The sequence below is a fragment of the Xyrauchen texanus genome, chromosome 46 (genome assembly GCF_025860055.1).
Source record: "Xyrauchen texanus isolate HMW12.3.18 chromosome 46, RBS_HiC_50CHRs, whole genome shotgun sequence".
Taxonomy (NCBI): domain Eukaryota; kingdom Metazoa; phylum Chordata; class Actinopteri; order Cypriniformes; family Catostomidae; genus Xyrauchen; species Xyrauchen texanus.
In genome coordinates this window covers 2,277,765-2,297,483 of record NC_068321.1, presented here as the reverse complement: position 1 = coordinate 2,297,483, position 19,719 = coordinate 2,277,765, and the positions used below count along the sequence as shown (strand labels likewise).

The following is a 19,719-nucleotide window of genomic DNA, read 5'->3' as shown; positions in this document are numbered from 1 at the left end:
GGCAACCTGTTAAATTCCATATTCATTTTAAAATTCTGTTAACTACGTACTAAGCTTTGAATGGTCTAGTACTTCAGTGATCTTCTACCACTCTATATTCCATCACGTTCATTAAGATCGCAAAATTCTGGCCTGTTAATAGTTCCTAGAATATCAAAATCCACAAAAGGAGGTAGATCCTTTTAATATTTGGCTCCTAAACTATGGAATAGTCTCCCTAACACTGTTCGGGTCTCAGACACACTCACTCAGTTTAAGTCTAGACTAAAGACTCATCTATTTAGCTAGGCATACACCTAATTTATACTCCAACCCAAAATTAGGCTGCTTTAGTTGGGTCTGCTGGAACCAGAAACCAGAAACATTGATCATCATGATCAATGTTTCTGGTATAACTCTTCAGTAAATTGAATGGCATCTATGCTTATATTATTTTATTTGTTTCCCTGTCTCAACCTCGGGACTCCTATCCTGAGGTCAAAAGAACTGGCTGAATCCAGCACCATTCCTGCTTCGTATTGGACTCCACTGCTACGTTTCGCTGAATGATGATGACTAAATGCAGACAGTGCCAGCCAAACATTCACTTCAGTCTATTATGATGGGCTTCAGAGGATTAACTGATGCCAACTCCAACCATAAGACATGGGATACTTCATATGCCATTGTCTGAACCTTGGATTTAGGATGGACCACACCGTGATTGAACTGCGTTTCACATCCCTGATCTCTGCCTGCATCACCTCGGTCTATTGAGGGACTATGATCTTGAAATGAAATGCATAGACTAACAATTGCCAACAATAGCCTTCATCAGCCAATTAACAAGGACAATTGGGACAATTGACAACTTCAAAGACATTAGTAATTAATCTTACAGTTCAAACTTAATTAAACACTGACCCTTAACTCTTACTTAATTTAATGACTTGAACGTAATATTGGCATTATATTCATGCTGTTAGTCAACTGGCCCCCACAGTGAGTCTAGTTTCTCCTAAGCTTATTTTTCTTCATTAATCAACATCTTATGGAGTTTTGTGTTCCTTGCCACAGTCGCCTTCAGCTTGCTCTCTGGGGTTATTAATACAATTATTATTTAATTAATTATTTTTAAACCCGATTAAAAATCTTATTTTATCTAATTACACAATGATGATTCATTGACATTATATAGTTTTATCGTCTGTTAATGCCTGATCTTTTGTAAAGCTGCTTTGAAATGATGTGTGTTGTGAAAGGCGCTATACAAATAAAATACACTTGAGTTGACTTGACTTGACTTATTGCAATATTGTGAATGCTGTGTCTCACAATGCATGCACTCAACTTGACCTTCCATTTGACATTCCAGTGTGATAAGTTAACAGGATGTAAGTACAATTTTAATTTGGTACCATGTACTGTATGTTGATGTTCCCTTTGTTAAGCATTTATAAAGTGCTTTATTAATGATTAATTGTGAATTCACAAAAGCATTCCTAATCACTGGTATGCAATTATAACAACATGTGTAAAAAAGGTGACTTTCATACAGTACTTGCCAAATAGTGAGCCATTTCACCTAATATGCTGTAAATGCTTAATGATACACATTTAACATTAGTAACCTATGAAAATGCACTTTACTGTAAAGTGGACACATGTGAAGCATTTATTAAGCAGTTGCCAATATTATAAACCTATGTACAGTAACTTCAGTATGGTTTGATGGTAATAATACTTTATTATATGATATATGCTGTGAATGAGCCTGAAGACCTGAAAAGTGTTTTCGTAGAGGACTTTAGACCTGAAAAGTGTTTTCGTAGAGGACTTTAGGTAAAATAATTATTTTGACATTAGTGTGACAAAGACAGCGACAACACATCTGAGTCAAGACATTACAGTCAGATATCTTATGAGTTTTAATCAGGTCCTGATTAAAAATTAAGTGAAAAATTGCAAAATGTAACGTAATCTAGCAGATTACATTTTTGGTGTGATATAATCTGATTATATTTGGATTACTTTTGGATTACTTGCAACATAACTCTTTTATTTGAGTTCTCGCCACTACCATCCATCCCAACGGAGCAGCCGCGGCCGCCTGCAGGGGGACGGAGGAGCCCGGCCACATGGAAGCAGAGGAATGGCCGCCGACCGTGAGGGGAGAAGGGGCTCCTAACCGACCGCCTGGAGCAGTCAGCGCCGCTGCCAGGGGCGGAGGAGTCCCCTACCGGCCGCTGAAACGCGGGGAAGGGCTCGCTGCTGACCGCCTGGAGCAGGAGAACCGCTGCCAGGGGCGGGGGATACCCCTTCTGTTCCCCAAGAATGCGGCTGTGCGTTCCGTCTGCCAGGGGCTGGAAGATCCGCCCGGAGAGGCGTGGCTGTCGTCCGTTAGAGGGTGGAGGAGTGGCCGAGGAACAAGCTACGGCGTATCGGAGAACTGGCGATTAAGTGTTTTTTTTTCATCTCTCTCTCTCCTCTCTCTCTCTAAGTGCCGATCCGCGTTGGCCTTTTCCCTCTCGTTTAAATTTGACAGGGTTTTTTGGGGGGTAAACTACACTGTTACACCATTTTTAACATTTCTGTTTCCCTCTCCTTGGACGGGGATGACCTGCCGGCAGACGGGGCTTAGGGCATGCCCTCCCCCAGGGAAAGAGGGGGGGGGGGGGGGGTGTATGTCATGCCGGGGGCTCCCCTGCTTGAGAGAATGAGGGAGGAATGTGACAGGGTGGAGGGCGGGGCCTGGTCGTGATTATACACACCCGGTCCCTTATCAGGCTAATTAAGCCTCTGAGAGGGATAAAGGCCGATTGCGGATGGTGGTGCGACGAGAGAGAGATCGTTTACGGACATGTCCGTCATGTGTGTGTTTGTCTTTTGTATAAGTTCATCATTAAAATATTGTTTATATCGCCAGGCCAGTTCTTGCCTCCTCCTTTCCATTGTAATCGCTTTACACTCACGTAAACAGCTCCTTATGACATTGTTTAAAAGTTGTTGATGTCCCTTATACTGAGACATCAAGTTTTGCAACAATTGCAATATTACAAACATTAATGAACTTAAAATCAACAGAAAATTAACGAAAATCAATTATCATAAAATCAATTGCAATGATGTTGCTTGGTCAAAGCTTTCATCTTAAAACAGTGAAGTATGAACTTTTAACCTTCTGTGCCTACTGCACAGTGAAGTTTTGCCCCATGTCACTTAAACTTGAAATGATCTCTTCACACCTAGTGGTCAAATGCTGATTTATACTGCTTCATCTTCACCTGGCTAATACAGAGTATCAGGTCTCTGTGCAATTTCACAACCCTCCCTTTCTCTTTCCAAAACACTCGAAGAGTTACTGAACGTATATTGTAGGTAGGCTGATTTAGAGTGAAAAGTAGATTAAAAAAATTACGGTGATCAATAAATTATGAACAATTTACTGCTGTTGTCTAATTAACTTGTAATCATGTAATCCATAAAAAATGAACTGAATTCTGATTACAAGTATTTAAAAACATAACTTAATCAAATGACAAATACTTGATTTTTAATCTGATTACGTAATACAGGTTACATGTAATCTGTTACTACTCAGCACTGATTAGAGTAATAAATATAAACACAAAGACTGCAGCAAAATGACATAATCTCACTTTTTAATCTAACTATTATAGTTTAGTTTTTCAGCATTTAGACACAAATCATAAATTCAGGAATGTTTATGTTTTTGATTAATATAGTAATAATAAGTGTATTTATTGAGCATTTATAACATATAACATATAAGTTCAAATGCTCACTGTTTAGCAAGTATTGCATGAAAGTCAGCCTTTTATTTATATTGTTATAACTGCATACATTTGTAAATGACTTTCTAGTCATAAATAAGCCCCTTTCTAAACCCTTCTCAAACCACAAACGTTTTTAGTATTAGTGCCTAAATCGTGTGGCTTTACTTTTGAAACTGTGTATTTTAACAATATCTTGCCCCATAGACTTCCATGTTAAGTGCATTACTGTCAACTAAACTTCCTCACAAACTGATGAATGAGTCAAAATTGTTGTCTTTGGTAAACGACATTATGTCACAAATGCTGTCAATAGATCTGAAGTTGAATTGGTCCTTTAACCACTGGTAACTACTGGGGAATTAGTCATTTAATGTACTTACTTCAACAAGGCCCTGCAGAATTCTCACAAACATGACACAGCCATAGTGCACACGTGCAGCCGACGGGATGAACATGTTGAGTGTTGATGTAAGCAGGATAGCAGCACCAAACACTCTGCAAATCAAAGTATAGAGAAACTGCATTGACCAATCATTTCTGATTGTTTAGAACCATGAAATAAATCATTGGCCAGCATTGTTTAAATGTCATAATGAATGCAATCTTTAAAGCATGTTTTGGATTCAGCAAAAAAAGTTTCATAGTAAAGAATATTTATAAAGGCAATAGTACCCAAAGTTGTCACTGTCTAACAGAGAAATAATTAGGCATTCTCAAAGGAACACATATTTTATTAATCTATTTTACAGGCTACAGCCATCTGTTTTCACACTGTGAAATCCATCAGATTTATGTTAATGAGGCATACATTTCAACATTCTCAATGCTAAGACATGCAGAGAACTAAATCTAAAAACTACATTAACTTATTCATTTTATTCTGATGAAGACAGGCTACATTTTATGATGGCAGTTTTATCCACTACTGCACCATTTACAACAGTCAACAGAACATAATTTCCTTATAGATGAAGTGTGTAATTTCTGCAACTGATTTTATGAATCCACCCTCCATCTGCCATAGTTGGTCAAACAACCAGATAGTCCCACCCACAATTCCTACCATAGGTTGAGTCAATGTTGCTGTGCTGGACTGGATGGGCCACTTAAATAAACAAACCAATGATGGACAGCACCACAGAGACAGTGTTTGCCGTTTTTGAGGAAATCAACCTATGAATTGTTTCTTATGGTTGTCTCTGCTATTAACAAACCCAATTATTTTATTTTTGTTCCTGAACATTCCCAGCACAGTGCTTTAAGGTTCTACTTTGTTTAGTCAGGATTTTTTTTAATTATTAGTTTAATTTTATGGAAATAGAAAGTTTGTTTTAGGTTAAAATAATGGTTCTCCCAACCAAACTGCAATATTACATCAATAATCAGTCTATAAACCATGCCTTGTTTGATCCATTATATTTTCTTTATAACCTCTCAATAGGGTGTCACACAAAAACCTCCCTGCAATTTCTTGGAGTGTTAATTTATGGTTATATAAATAAATATATATATATATATATATATATATATATATATATATATATATATATATATATATAAACCCATAGAACATTAGAAGTTTTAAATTTAACTAAATGGGACTCACACTCTAATGTTAGGGGAACGTTGTGTTTGCTGGGAAGTATTTTAGCACTGTAAAAATGACACAAGTTAGCTTTAAACATCATTTATTTCATGCAAGCCCAATTTTTAAGAATAGTGACAATTACGAGAACATTGTCTGCTTAGAATTTTAGCGTTAAACACTAAAAAAAATATTTTTGCAGGTTGTTCAGTTTACTTCATTAAAATGTACTAAAGCAACACAATTATAGAAAATTTTGTCACAACTTGATTTAACTGTGTTCTATCCAATTACTCACCGGTGAATCCAAAGGGGGGACGCAATACCGTGAGAAAAGTTTACCCTTAAAACTTCAAAGTCTCTGTATACATAAGTCATACGAGGTATCATTTGAAAGCTCAGAAACTGAACTTTTCGGAGATAACATCACTTCTGAATTTATGTTACTTAAAATAACAAAAGAAGGCCTCAAAACATTTGCATTGAAAAAATAGCGCATATTAATATATATTTCTTCACATAGTAAATAAATGGAGAAGTCATATGTCAAATTAAAGCTTTTATTATCAGGAATGTGATTGAACAGTTAATTATGTTGCACTTAACACCACAGTTCGAAAGATTTTCAAAAGAATCACAACATAAAATATGATTTCTGTAAGTCATCAAATACAAACGTCTTATTTATGCTCCGATCACTGTAGTTGTAAGCCCCAAATAGCTAAAAATCTTATATCTGCTTTTACCTTAGGAAGTTCTCTAAAATTACTTGTCTGTGAGCTTGCATGTGTGAGTAATCCAATGTTATGTCTTTGATGTCCAGAACAACATATGCCGTCCAGTAGGAAAAGCATGCAGAACAAATCATCAAAAAATATGTTCCACTTCTGTCACTCACTCAACGTTGTGTTGATGTAGTGACACTAGGGGTCTCTCTTGAGAGCCTTGGTTACCTCTTATCTTTGAGAACAGGCCAATGAGAGTTTGCATGCCCCTCACCCGGACATACGGGTATAAAAGTAGGGAAGCGTGCGTCTGTTCAGACAGATTTTTTCTGAGTCGAGCGGTTGTGTTTCAGCGAGCTGAGTAAAACCCACTGCTGTTCCATTCACTTCTAAAAGAACATACACTGTTGGAGATACGCCGCATTTTCAGTGGCTTTCTTTTCTTCTGCACGTCAGTGCAGACTAAGCCCCGGTAGCAGCTTTCCTTCTTCCGACGGAAAGCCACTCTAGCCGCCCCCCATGTCGCACCTTCTACCCATGGGTATAGGGCTGGCACGGCTGGCACTGGAGGAGATTTTGGGAGTTTAACGGTTGTGGGTTTGCCTGATGAATCCAAGCAGACAACCTGTTCCCCAGCACGCGCGTCTGCCTCAGTCTGGTTCTGAGACGAGACCGGCTCGTCTGCCCGGAGGTGCATAATGAGCTGACGAAGTTGTGGAGGGCAAAACCGACTTCCTCGCTCGTCCGCTCTCACTACCCTTGACGGCGGGACGGTCCACGGGTACATGGAGCTACCCCAGGTGGATAAGGCAGTTGCGGTGCACCTGGCGGGATCGACCGTCACTCCCCTCCAAGGCCTGTAGGTTGTCTCTGGTGACCAAAGCTTACAGTGCCGCTGGACAGGCCAACTCCGCCCTGCACGCCATGGACCTCCTGCATGTCTACCAGGCCAAGGCGTTAAAATATCTGCACCTGGGTAGTCCTGATCCTGATGTGCTGCAGGATCTGCGCTCGCCGACCAACCTCACCCTCCAGGCCACAAAGGTCACAGTGCATGCACTCGGATGCTCCTGCGAGTTCTGAACCGGGCCTTACACAGACTCCCGTTCAAGATGCTAAGGCAGAAACATATTCTGACATGCATCCGGCATCAAGATTGGTTTGCGGCAGTAGACCTGAAGGAGGCATATTTTACGTCTCAATATTACCCTGTCACAGACCCTTTCTACCGTTCGCGTTCGACGGCCAGGCGTATCAGTACAAGGTCCTACCCTTTGGTCTGTCCCCTCGCGGCTTCACGAAATTCACAGAGGCAGCTCTTGCCCCGTTAAGGGTAGTGGGCATTTGCATACTCAACTACGACCCCTTTCAGGGATCAAGCAGTGAACCAGCAAGCGCTACCCCAGGAGGAGGCAGATCCAGCCTTAGCGTTGCTGTGTCCAGTGCGTGCTTTGCACACCTATTTGGATAGCAGGCAGAGCTTTAGACGCTCAGAGCAGCTCTTTGTCTCCTTTGGTGGACAGCGGAAAGGGAATGCTGTCTCCAAACAGAGGCTTGCCCAATGGATCGTGGACACCATTGCGTTGGCCTACCAGACCCAAGCCGTGCCTGCCCCCATTGCGGGTTCGAGCCCATTCTACGAGGAGTGTGGCATCCTCGTGGGCACTGGCCATTGGCACCTTTCAAGCAGACATCTGCAGAGCGGCGGGCTGGGCAACAACCAATACCTTTGCAAGATTTTACAATCTCCGGGTTGAGCCGGTCTCATCCCGTGTTTTGTCTGGTCTGAACACGTAGAATTAATTAATACGGAACAGCTGGCTGGGTGTATCGCTTGCGATAGTGCCTTTCCCCTCTCCTGAGACAAAAACGTGTGCTCTACTCCCCCAGTGAAGTGGACATGCATCTCACCCCCCAGTCGCTGTGTTTGTAGAGTTCCTCTCCATCGAGGCAGGACCTACCACCGCGCCACATCCATATGTGGCTGGTAAGCCCATGTCACGTATTTTGCCACATGTTAACCTCCCCTGCTGGGCAGGATGTGGTCTCCGCGGGGTCTTTTCCCCCTGAAAGAATAGGATAGGAAAAGAACGCCTTCCCAGATGCATGTTATAGCATTAGATGGCCACATCTGACACTCTATGGAGAGAAAACATAGAGAGAAAAGGCTGTGGCTGGCACGGCCTTCTCCCATGCTAGTTACGTCGCTTCCCCCCTCAGGGATGTGGGGAATGCACAACGTCTTTTGGGACTTTGGAGAGGGTTACGTGCAGTCTGATGCACCTGCAATTTTTGCACGCAGCAGCTTGCTTTCACTTGCATCAGCATTCTACGTAACACGGTTCAGTGTTGTGCCATTTTTAAATAGGGACCCCTAGTGTCACTACATCGACACAATGTGGAGTGAGTGACAGAAGGGGAACATCTATGTTACTGTCATTACCTCTGTTCCCTGATGGAGGGACGAGACCTTGTGTCCCTCTTGCCACAACACTGTAATAGCTGCTGAAATGGCAGGACTTTACTCTCTGCTCCTCAACTCAAAACCTGTCTGAACAGATGCACGCTTCCCTCCTTTTATACCCGTATGTATGAGGGAGGGGCATGCAAATTCTGTTCGCCAATTCTCATTGGCCTTTTCTCAAAGATAAGAGGTAACTGAGGCTCTCAAGAGAGACCCCTAGTGTCATTACATCGACACAACGTCTCATTCCCTCCATCAGGGAACGGAGGTTACGACAGTAACCAAGAAGTTTTCGACTATTGATGATAAAATGTTTTATATTCTCACAAAGGGGAGAAACTCAGCTTTCTAATGACACTGAGACTGAGCTTCTAGTCCACTCAGAGGCCGAGATATTCAGTTATCTGACAAATTAGTTTGTGTGAATGGTGAGATTTTAAATTTGAGTGTGAAAAATGGTGGGCAGCATCATACACCAGGGTTTAAGGGGTTAATCCATTTGAGTTTGGATTAAATGAATACTTAGCATTGTAGCATTGATGAAACTGGGCAGGGGATTTCCATTTCCCAGCATGCTTTGTGTGGGACTGTATGGGGTGAATAAATGTTGAAATTAAGTGTTATTTTATGCATTTTTGTGCAAGATGAGAAAAGGAGATTAATGTTCTGTTCTATTTATTATGGTATTTTAAAAAGTGTCTGTTTGGTTGAAGTGTTGGGGGTTACCCTTGTGGTGAAGATTGGTGCTTGTGCTTAGGTTGAGGATGGACTTTCAAATTGTAATGATGTTTTGATTCAAGTGCTGCTAAGCTCATTATCTCTCTTGCTAGACATTTACTTTCAAATTGACAGTGCAACAAATTCACAGTCCTTTGCTCACCTGGCATATATTAATTATTAATAAAGTAAATTAAGATGGACAAACATAAGAAAATAAATAAAATTTAAAATTAGTCAATTTAGTTTAACAAATTTAATAAAGTTGAGTTAAAACTACTATAGTACATTTATTTGACCTAATCCTAATAAATGATGTTGGCTGAATGAAAATGACTTAATTTGAATAAAATAAATTTAATTGCTTGTAAAACCTTTCTCAAATTCAATTAAGTAATGTAATGACTTCATTTTTGGAGTGAAGTAGGCCTACTAATAAATCAATATTTTATGACTCATATGAAAATAAAAATAATTTTGTCATTGTACATAGATTTATTATTTGCTATACTATATATTTGTGGCAGGCATTTGTAAAGACAGACTTTTCTGTGCGTTATTTGGTTGCCATGAACCCTGAAAGCAGAAGAGAAGACATGCTTTCGTCATTAATGATAACAGACATGCTCACATGCTCCACCAACACCTAGAAGTCTTTTCTCTGCAAGACCAAAACTAATTTAACAAAACTGCCTTTGGCTGTAATAGGCTGTTATTATTAGATATAGACTTAATAAATCAATCAATTTACTAATCAATAAATACACTTAATTTAAGTAATTTGTTTATTTAAACATATCATTAAATAAACGACATTTTATTTAAATGTATTTATTTTATCTATAAGGGATATTTTTTCATAACCAGATAAATGTGTGCAGTGAATTACCTGTTGGCCGCCAGTCGTGAGCATATATAACCTCCCGGAATCTGTGTCACTATATATCCCCAGAAAAATGAGCCGTGGATCATTCCCACCGTCTCAGGGTCCCAGTTAAACTTGGCTTTCTTATAAAAAAAATATATTAAAAAAACAACAACAACACTGTTAATTCAACTGCCAATCCATAAAGGGATAACTTCAAAAGCTATGATTCTGACTATGTGATTCTGCATTTCTTTTTTCCCCTATAAATCAGAATAACATGTGTTGCAATGATAAAATCTGGAAGAATAATGTATTTATTTATTATAAGGAATCAGATAGTGAAGATCTGATTGACAGGGGAACATGAGGGAGGGGCATTCTCTCTGAGAGGAGGGTAATTCTATGTTATCTGCCCCCTCCCCTCTCTCTCTCTTTCTCTCTCTCTCTCTCTCACCTCTTTAATGATGATCTTGCCACCCTTGTGAATGGTGCTGTTGTTGACCATGCCGACGATCGCGACTCCGAGGTTACAGCGGATCCCGAAGGATATACAGAAGCCGAGGCCGCTCATGATGGCGATGATATACCGGCGCGGGAGCCCGAAGCACGTGCAGTCGCACAGAGGAGGTTTTTTCTCCTGAATCTGCGCGGGCCGCCCATCTTCCGTCAGCTCGATAACCTCACCCGTTTTCTGCTTCTTCTCCATCACCCTGTGAAGATACAGCAGCTCTCATTTCATGATCTGCATATATCTAGCAAACCATTTTTGGTTCACAGGCGGTCTGTGGACGTTATTCTAGGGTTATGAAAAATACAACTTTAAGGTTTTTTAATAATAATAATAATAATAAAACATTTAGAAAACGTTATTTGTGCGTTGTTATTAAGTTATCACGCATAAACGACCCAGTAATGTTCTGGGAACTATATAGGTTTTCTTCAGAATGTCCAAATTGCTTGTAAAAATTACCAAACGGTACCTAACGTTAGGGCAACGTTCTGTGATTGCCAATTGTGTGTTTATAGAGTGAGTTATTTCCCCCTTTTTTAATAACACACTCGATTGAGAACACGTTAGAAAAAGTGGTTTATTTGATTTAATAATGAAATCCATCAAGCATCAGTAGAGGACAGACAGAGTTTTTTTTATCCAGCATTAGACATTTCTCTGATCTGTCTGATCACGACTGGAGTTATTTGCACCGCATTGCAGCATTTCTATCTCTTACATGATCATCGAAATATGCCTACATGTAGCCTAGAAATGCAGGCAGAAATATATCTCGATAGACTATATGATCCACCCCCCCCCCCGCGCTGCGTTGAAATCATTTTTTCTTTTATTTTACAATTCCTTAACAATTAGGCTACATATCCCATAATAAAACATAATAATAGTAAACGAAACGAAATACACGCATTGTCACTATAATTGTGTGCCAGCCTATTGACTGTTAAAGCCTATATAGGCTAGTATCGAATGGCAGTGAAGATTGTTTTTTTCACTGTGATACACATCCACTGAACCTCTCACATCTGAACGTTTCATAATTTCTGACCCAAAATACAAAGTGATTCTTTTATTTATCTGCGTACAATATTTCTCAACTAATTTTTTTAATAAAGTTCTCTTACAAAAATAACAATTAAGATTATTCCGACTATATATATATATATATATATATATATATATATATATATATATATATATATATATATATATATTAAACGAAAATATTAAATGAAACGGGAAAAGCTGCGAAAAATCAAGGTCCTACATTTGACTAATCTGAAATCTAATTGTGACAATAAAATCATTACAGTCTTTAGCTATTTTCATTAAAGACAAGCAAAAAACGTACAAATAACGTATTCGATAATAATAATTTTAATAAAAGTAAGCTATATGCTCAGCTCGTCGTGTCACGACTTTCTATTCATGAATTATTAATTAAGTTAATGCCGCTGTGGGCAGAGGAAACGATCCTCGAGGAATTCTTCTATCTATAGATCTATTTCTACTCGTAACGAAAAATACTGAAAAGAATTATAATATACACTTCAAGTGATACATATAAATAATATGTTATGTATCCTTATGGATTTATTTGAAGGGGGAAAACATGATGTGAATTCCAGGGGATCTTTATAGCATACATTGACATTGAAATAATAATCGAATAACACATATTTATGACAGTGTTATAATAAATTAGTTTATAATTGTATGTCTGATTTTCTCAATAGAATGGGTTGAGACCTGTGCATGTGTCCCAGGGTTTTCCCCGCCAGATTCCTCAGTCTCTCCTTCCCGGGGGCCAAAACTCGATCCTTCATCGTATCCATCTCCAAAAATGATATTCCACTCGATATTAATGAGAATTTTCAATTTGAAAGGACTGCAAGATGTTTCAGCATATTCCTTTAGTGTGGAATAATGAGCAGTATTTATCTGACACAGTGGGGGAAAAAAAAGAAAAGTTTTTTGTTTTTATATCCTTAATAATCAGTCAAATAAAATATTTTTTCACAGTCTCTGAAATGTCCTTCGAATCTCCCTTTCCTTCGACTTCTGTTAATGCTCGCTTTTCCATTCTTTCGCGAATAAAGAATATAATCTCAGAATTCACATTTGAAAAAGCCAAAGCCCGGTAAATGGCAGGAAATGCACAAAAAAAAAAAGATAAAGAAAAAAGAAAAGAAAAAAGAAGAAGAAACCGAAATGTGGATAGGTGGAAGACAGCACTAGGTGCAGGAGATCCTTCAGTATCGTGGAGAATGAACGCGCGTCCGTCCAGCTGTTCCATGAACCCGCAGACAGTGAATGAGCGCGCTCCACACCTGCGCGCTCCACCAATCACTCAGGCATATGAACTAATACAAAGGCACGCATCTAGCACTAAACAAAGATTATTTGACAAACACAATTAGCAGTAATCTTATATTAGTATCATTGAGTGGCTGTATCAGGTGGGCTTTCACAGACGCACACCTTCATGGAATCAGTTTTCACTGAGGATTAGGAAAGTGGACAAGACAATATAACAAGCTGCTGCTGGAGTTAGTTGTTTTTCTTTCATCCAAGAATAAATCATAGGTCATAACAAATGATGTTAGCTTAGTCATTTAACGAAAAAAAAAGAGAGAGAGAGAGAGAGAGAGAGAGAGAGAGAGAGAGAGAGAGAGAGAGAGAAGGTTGTCTTTATCTACGAAATATGACCACAAGTGGGCGCTCTAAGACAGGACGGCATTGTTCCTAAGAAATTAGTGTTCTGTGTTCAATACAAGTTAGAATCACATGCTGCCTACACCACAGCCTATAAAATAAATAAATAAAATACTTTATTAGAGGGTTAATCTAATTTAAGTTTTAAAATCAGAATAGTTTAAGGTCTTACATTAGGCTTACTAGCGAAAATATGTTATTTGAGCTGTAAAGTTGCATAACTGTAACTGAGTAACTACTGTTCTAGGCTAGTACACTTATGTTATGGTGTTTGTTATAAGCAGCCTACTTTGTGGTAAAAAGTTGCCTACATGTCATGTACTTTCTATCATTTGAATATCGAATATCATGCGAAAGTTTCTGGCTTTACTTTTTAGGGACAAATTGATTCAAGTATTCAGTGGCCATCTGGTGCACAGAACAAAATAAATAAAGCCAAGAAATGGAACTGAGCCACACAACAGACCTGAAATAGAATTTAGATTACTGTTAATGTGTGTATGTGGTTTTGACATTGTCTGGTAATGTTGTAAATGCACACACACACACACACACACACACACACACACACACACACAAATCAGCTAAACAAGTCCACAACACATTGGAACATTGAAGAAGAGATCTGAGCCGTATTTAGTGACCAGAATGTCACAGAGACTTTGGGGTGAGCTCTTTTCGCTTGGGCCAGTAAGCAAACACCCTAACAACCAATGAGGTAAAAAACACAGAGCACCTTGGCAACTACATAGCAATGCCCTGGTAACCTCTGAGGCCAGAATACTCTAGCAACCACATAGCAATGCGCTGAATAACACTGACAGGACCATAGAAAATGCATAGGAACATCTCGATAGTCACCCAGAAAATGTAATAATCTTTTTTTTTGTGATAATGTTAATAAAGTGTTTTTTTTTTTTTTTTTCTGTTGACCTAAATTCTTATACTGATATGTATCTAGAATAGAAAAAAACAGAATGACTGTTAAGCTCACTGTTTTAGCTTTCACATGTTTTATCCCATCCATGGAACACAAAAGCACGTTAGCAATTGGCATGCTCAGTCACATTCGCTTTTATTGCATCTTTCTTTTATTTGTCCATATAATAAAAATGAATGGTGACTAAGGCTAACATTCTGCCTAAAATCTCCTTTTGTGTTCCACGCATTAAAGTCATACAGGTTTGGAACAATATGAAGGTTATTCAATAACAGAATTTTAAATTATTATTATTATTATTATTATTATTATTATTATTATTATTATTATTATGTATTAACCCTTTAGCCGCCTTTCCACTGTCGTATTTCTCCCTCTAGTGGCAGTCGATGATTTCGTTCATTTGAAGCTACCAAATGTTTACCTCAGAATGACAATACTGTGTATGATTTTGTTGAGCAGATGAATGAATTCAATACAATTCAGGACTAATATTCACTCAGTATTTATTATTAATAGTATTATTTATCACTATTACTGTTTTACAGTTAATATTATGATATTTAACAGCAACAACAACCCTAATTCAGCAAATATGAATCAAATTCATAGATGTAGGTTTTTCGTGTGCAGAAATAAAAACCACCTGTACACATTTAATCACACGTTTACTGTAATTCCAAAAGCTTGTTGTGATATTTTCAACTTAATAATTTCTGACTTCAACATTATTAATTCAGAAGTATCAGGCGTTTAGAAAAAAAGTGTCTCACTAGTTTTGCATGAATACATCACTTCCGGTCGGGCGGTAGCATATACGGTCTAGTCGCACGTGTTTATTTTAATGTAAAAATGCTTGAGGGGTGACATGATGTTCTGGGTACATGCGCAAATACGCTGTTGTCAGCGGTCTTAGAGCGGTTCACGTTAGACGCCGCCGAGGTCGGGACAGGAGGGTTTTTTAAGTAGGGTTCGGGTTTGTAATTTATGAACTTGTTTCACGCACGCGCGCTCACTCACAGATACGCTCGAACGGATGAGTTAGGGGCCGTTCACACCGAGTGTGTTTGTGCCTGCATCTGTTCTGTTTTTCCATTGTTTTCCTGTGTAAACACGCTCTGGATGAACGCCCATACCCGCAGCACCGCGTCTCGCTGTTTTTTCAGTGTCTCACGGAGGACTGGCACATTTTTAGACACTGTGTCAAGTTAATAAGAGCTTCAGGTTTCAAAAATGCATGCCGAGACACATGCGTTCTGTTTCAGTCGTTGAACTGTGTCTAGATTGTTTTTTGTTTTTGTGCAGGTGTCAGATTTAACGTTATGAACAAGTTCAGGTTGCAAAGAGGGGACTGTTACAATGTTTAACATTATTCCAGATTGTTCTTCAACAAGCAAAGCTTCAGCGCTTGATAAATGGCGATGGTTTTTCCTGATGGTGTGCTGAGGGGCCGCCCTGCCTTGTATGTTTATTGTTACTGTAACGAATGTTGCCTACGATGCGTACATAAAATACAGCCTCAGCCTCAGCATCAGTATATAAACTCCAGGTGAAAGTAAATAAGTCAAAATCCTCAAAGTAATAATAATACTGTATCATATTATAATGACAAACCGGACAACAATACATAATTGTTGGGTTATAATATTAATAAATAACAACTGAATTCCAAAATGTTACTGGGTGTAGTAGGTTTTGCTCACAAAAAAATAAGGATAAATATGAGTATTGTAAAAATATATGTAGGTAAATATTACTGTATTGTGGAAAAAATGCATTAATTATCTTTAACAAGAATTTTATTTCATTAAACATTTTGAATGTACTTGGATACAATGGTTGATAGGATGAATGTAAAATTATGATTTAAAATAAATTTTATGTAATTTTTTAAGCATACATTTTCGAAATGGGGCCCCAGCTTGGTCGGTTGCTTGGGGCCTCAGAAACCGTAAACCCGCCCCTGATCCGATGACTTTTGGGACCTCATGCAGCCCCTGTGCTACACTCCATTGGAAATGAATGACTTCCGGTCTATCTTCTGTCGTTTGACGGATGCAGTGAAAAGGCAGCTTTTAACCCTAAAACACATAGTCTACCTCAGGCCTTTTCATCCATTTTTTTTAAGTTGTGCCCAAACCTCTTTAGTATGCCTCAGTCTATCTCTTATAAATAGTGTAACACAAAAAAAAGCTTCCATAAATAATATTTTTTTATAATAATTTTAATCTATTTATTACTATCACAGAATATCTATTTCTTTGTTTATTACAAGATAAATTAGTACTCATACAAATAAATATTTTATCACATTTATTTATTTATGCAACAATGAATTATCAATTGTTGAATATGTGAATTAGTATCCCATTTATGCATGTACATATACTGAACATAAGCTGCTTGTTATTTATTACTAAAGGTGGCACTTATGCTTCAGTGATTGATTTCATTTACATTTATGCATTTGGCAGATGCTTTTATCCAAAGCAACTTACAGTGCAGTTATTACAGGGACTCCCGGGGCAACCTGGAGTTAAGGGCCTTTCTCAAGGGCCCAACAGTGGCATCTTGTTGGTGCTGGGGCTTGAACCCCCAACCTTCTGGTCAGTAACCCTGAGCCTCAACCACTGAGCCACCACAGTCCCATTTACATTTGACATTGCAAGCTGACGTAGAAATAACATTGAATAAACCTATAGCCAGTGTAACACATGAACAGTATGATATGACTATTATAATTTGGGTGTACTACTGAAATAATGTAAGTTGTTCACCTATTTAGACTCAATAAGTGCTGTAGAAAATACATATCGGTAACATATGTGTAACTTAAGTGTAGCTGATGTATCTTATGTGTAGCTCAATATGTGTTTGACAGCCAGTTGCACCTCATGAAATTTCAGTGTGAAAATAATGAATCCTGTTATATATTTGTCCTGATTTGTTGCATTATCTCTTAGATTTTTGAAAAATAAAACAAATAAAAATATACAAATATATTTTATTTAATTATTTTCTAATTGTCTTAGAAAATTTGACACTATCTGGGCATTTTGTACATCCATTTTTGATAGATATAAGTACCGGGTCTCTAAAGACCAGAATATGTAATTGTGTTTGGGAAAATAAACACGCGTTTAAGGATTAAGAAGGCTGAAAATCTCAAAATCAAGGCATTGTTTAAAGGGATAGTTCACCCAAAAATGTAATTCTCTCATCATTTACTGAACACAAACATCAATGTTTAGTTGAATATTTCAGCTCTGTAGGTCCTCACAATGCAAGAGAGCAGGTACCAACAATTTGAAGCTCTAAAATGCACATAAAGTCTGCATAAAACAGTAGTGGTTTAAAATATGTCTTCAGAAGTTATATGATAGATGTGGGTGAAAAACAGATCAATATTTAGGTCCTATTTTTTCTATAAATTCTCCTCCTTGCCCAGTAGGTGGCAATATGCACAAAGTATGCAAATCACTTCTGACAGTGGATTTAACCACTGGAGTCTTATGGTTTACTTTTATGCTGCTTTTATGTCCTTTTGGAGCTTAAAAAATGTGGTACCCATTCACTTGCATTGTGAGGAACTACAGAGATGAAATATTCTTAATTTGTGTTCAGCAGAAGAAAGTCATAAACATCTGGGATGGCATGTGGTGAATTAAGAGTTTTTTTGTGTCATAATGGAGCAACTACAATATAAATCCTTCCAGTTCACATGGACAGCCATTACATTCAGTTACATACAGTAGGATTAACTTAAGTGTTCCAGTTACTGTCGCTGCATCCTTTACTCTTCTCTCTGGTCTGACTCTTATTGTGCTGAACTCAGAGAAAACCTGTAACATTTAGGTGCTGGACAGAATGACCCAGGAGCAGAGGCAACAATCTGGCAAAGAAACAGAGAGGCATGGTCCAGGATGTGACCTGACACCTCTCCTCAGGTCCTCCCAGTCAACCAGGTACTGGAACCCTCTGCTCCTCTGCCTAACATCGATCAGTCTCCTGACCATGTACGCCAGAGAGCCATCAATAAGACGCAGAGGAGGAGGGACGGGAGTGGCGGGATGTAATACTAAATGTAAAATGGATTTGATTCTTGAAATGTGAAAAAATTAAAGATTATACTTAAGGTGTAGAAGTTGTTTGCGACAAACTACCACGTGGTTTTTTGATGGTGTGGTTTTTTTCACCTTGGTAAGATAAACCTGGGACCCAGCTTACGATAGGGAATTGGAGAGGGATGTCCTTAGAGGACAACCAAACCTACTGCTCAAACACATCATTTGGGGCCTTAACCCAGAGCCAGTCCGCAGACCTCTTAATGTGAGTGCCAGTCTGCATGAGTCTGCAACTCAAAAAGGCATGAATGGATGGAACCTGGACATTGGGTCCTTGTACGGGAAACAGAGGGGGCTGGCAACCGAGGCTGTACTGGAAGGGCGATAACCCCATAGACGATGACTGCAAGGAGTTATGGGCATATTCGCCCCAGACTAAATGCTCCCGAACCCTCTAACTAGTGGCAACAGCCAACAGTTCTCGGTTGCCGACATCGTAATTCCCCTCAGCTGGGGGTTAACCCTCTGGGGTCTGAGGATGTTTTGGGCCCTGGAGAAGTTTTGACATGCCTTGACATTTGTGCTTTTTTCAGTTGCTTAAAAACACATTAATGAGCTACAATAATATGTGAGCAACATGTGTGTACATGTTTGTATTTTGGAGAAAATAACGTTTATGCATGTGTTTTTAGAATAAAAAAAACTAAGTCACTGAAATAAGGCCATATAACACATACTAAACATTTGTCCACAAGCCTTTTGAGAACTGGATCTTGTAGCCTAGAGTTTTTGCTACAAAAAACCATCCTGATCACTCATTCATACAAAACAATATAGTAATTGAACTTTTGTAAGACACTTTTAGTGTTAGAAAGGTCATATGCGAGGAGGCGTGAACCAACATGAATACTGATTGTAATTCACACCTGAGGAGACAAAGACCGGAGGGGTCTATCAATGAGGAATGTGACAGAAAGAGAATGAATGTGAGGAGACTTAATTATCAAGTTTTAAATTAAAAGAAGTAATCTGACTATACATTTTCTTTACATAAAGACTTTTACTTAATTTTAGACCTACACCGTTTAAAAGAAGTCTCTTCTGCTCACCAAGACTGCATTTATTTGATCCAAAATACAGTAAAAACAGTGATATTGTGAACTATTTTTACAATTTAAAAGAACAGTTTTCTATTGGAATATATTGTAAAATGCAATTGCTATCAAAGCTGAATTTTCAGCATCATTACTGCAGTCTTCAGTGTCACATGATCCTTCAGAAATCATTATAACATGCTGATTTTCTAATATGGGCATATTTAAAGTGCATTTTACTAATTTAACCTGAACACATA

At 38.5% G+C, this 19,719-nt stretch overlaps 1 protein-coding gene across 1 annotated transcript in view; it reads right to left on the bottom strand.

Moving 5' to 3' along the window:
• Positions 1–12,896, bottom strand: part of LOC127637996 (vesicular glutamate transporter 2.2) — a 33,484-nt gene extending 20,588 nt beyond the window's left edge. Inside the window, exons 1-4 of the mRNA XM_052119353.1 lie at positions 12,396–12,896; positions 10,590–10,845; positions 10,157–10,275; positions 4,157–4,271 (exon numbers count right to left, since the gene is read on the bottom strand). Of these exons, the coding sequence (XP_051975313.1) occupies positions 4,157–4,271; positions 10,157–10,275; positions 10,590–10,845; positions 12,396–12,481 (576 nt within the window). The 5' untranslated portion in view covers positions 12,482–12,896. The remainder of the gene's footprint in view (positions 1–4,156; positions 4,272–10,156; positions 10,276–10,589; positions 10,846–12,395) is intronic.
• Positions 12,897–19,719: the final 6,823 nt, after the last annotated feature.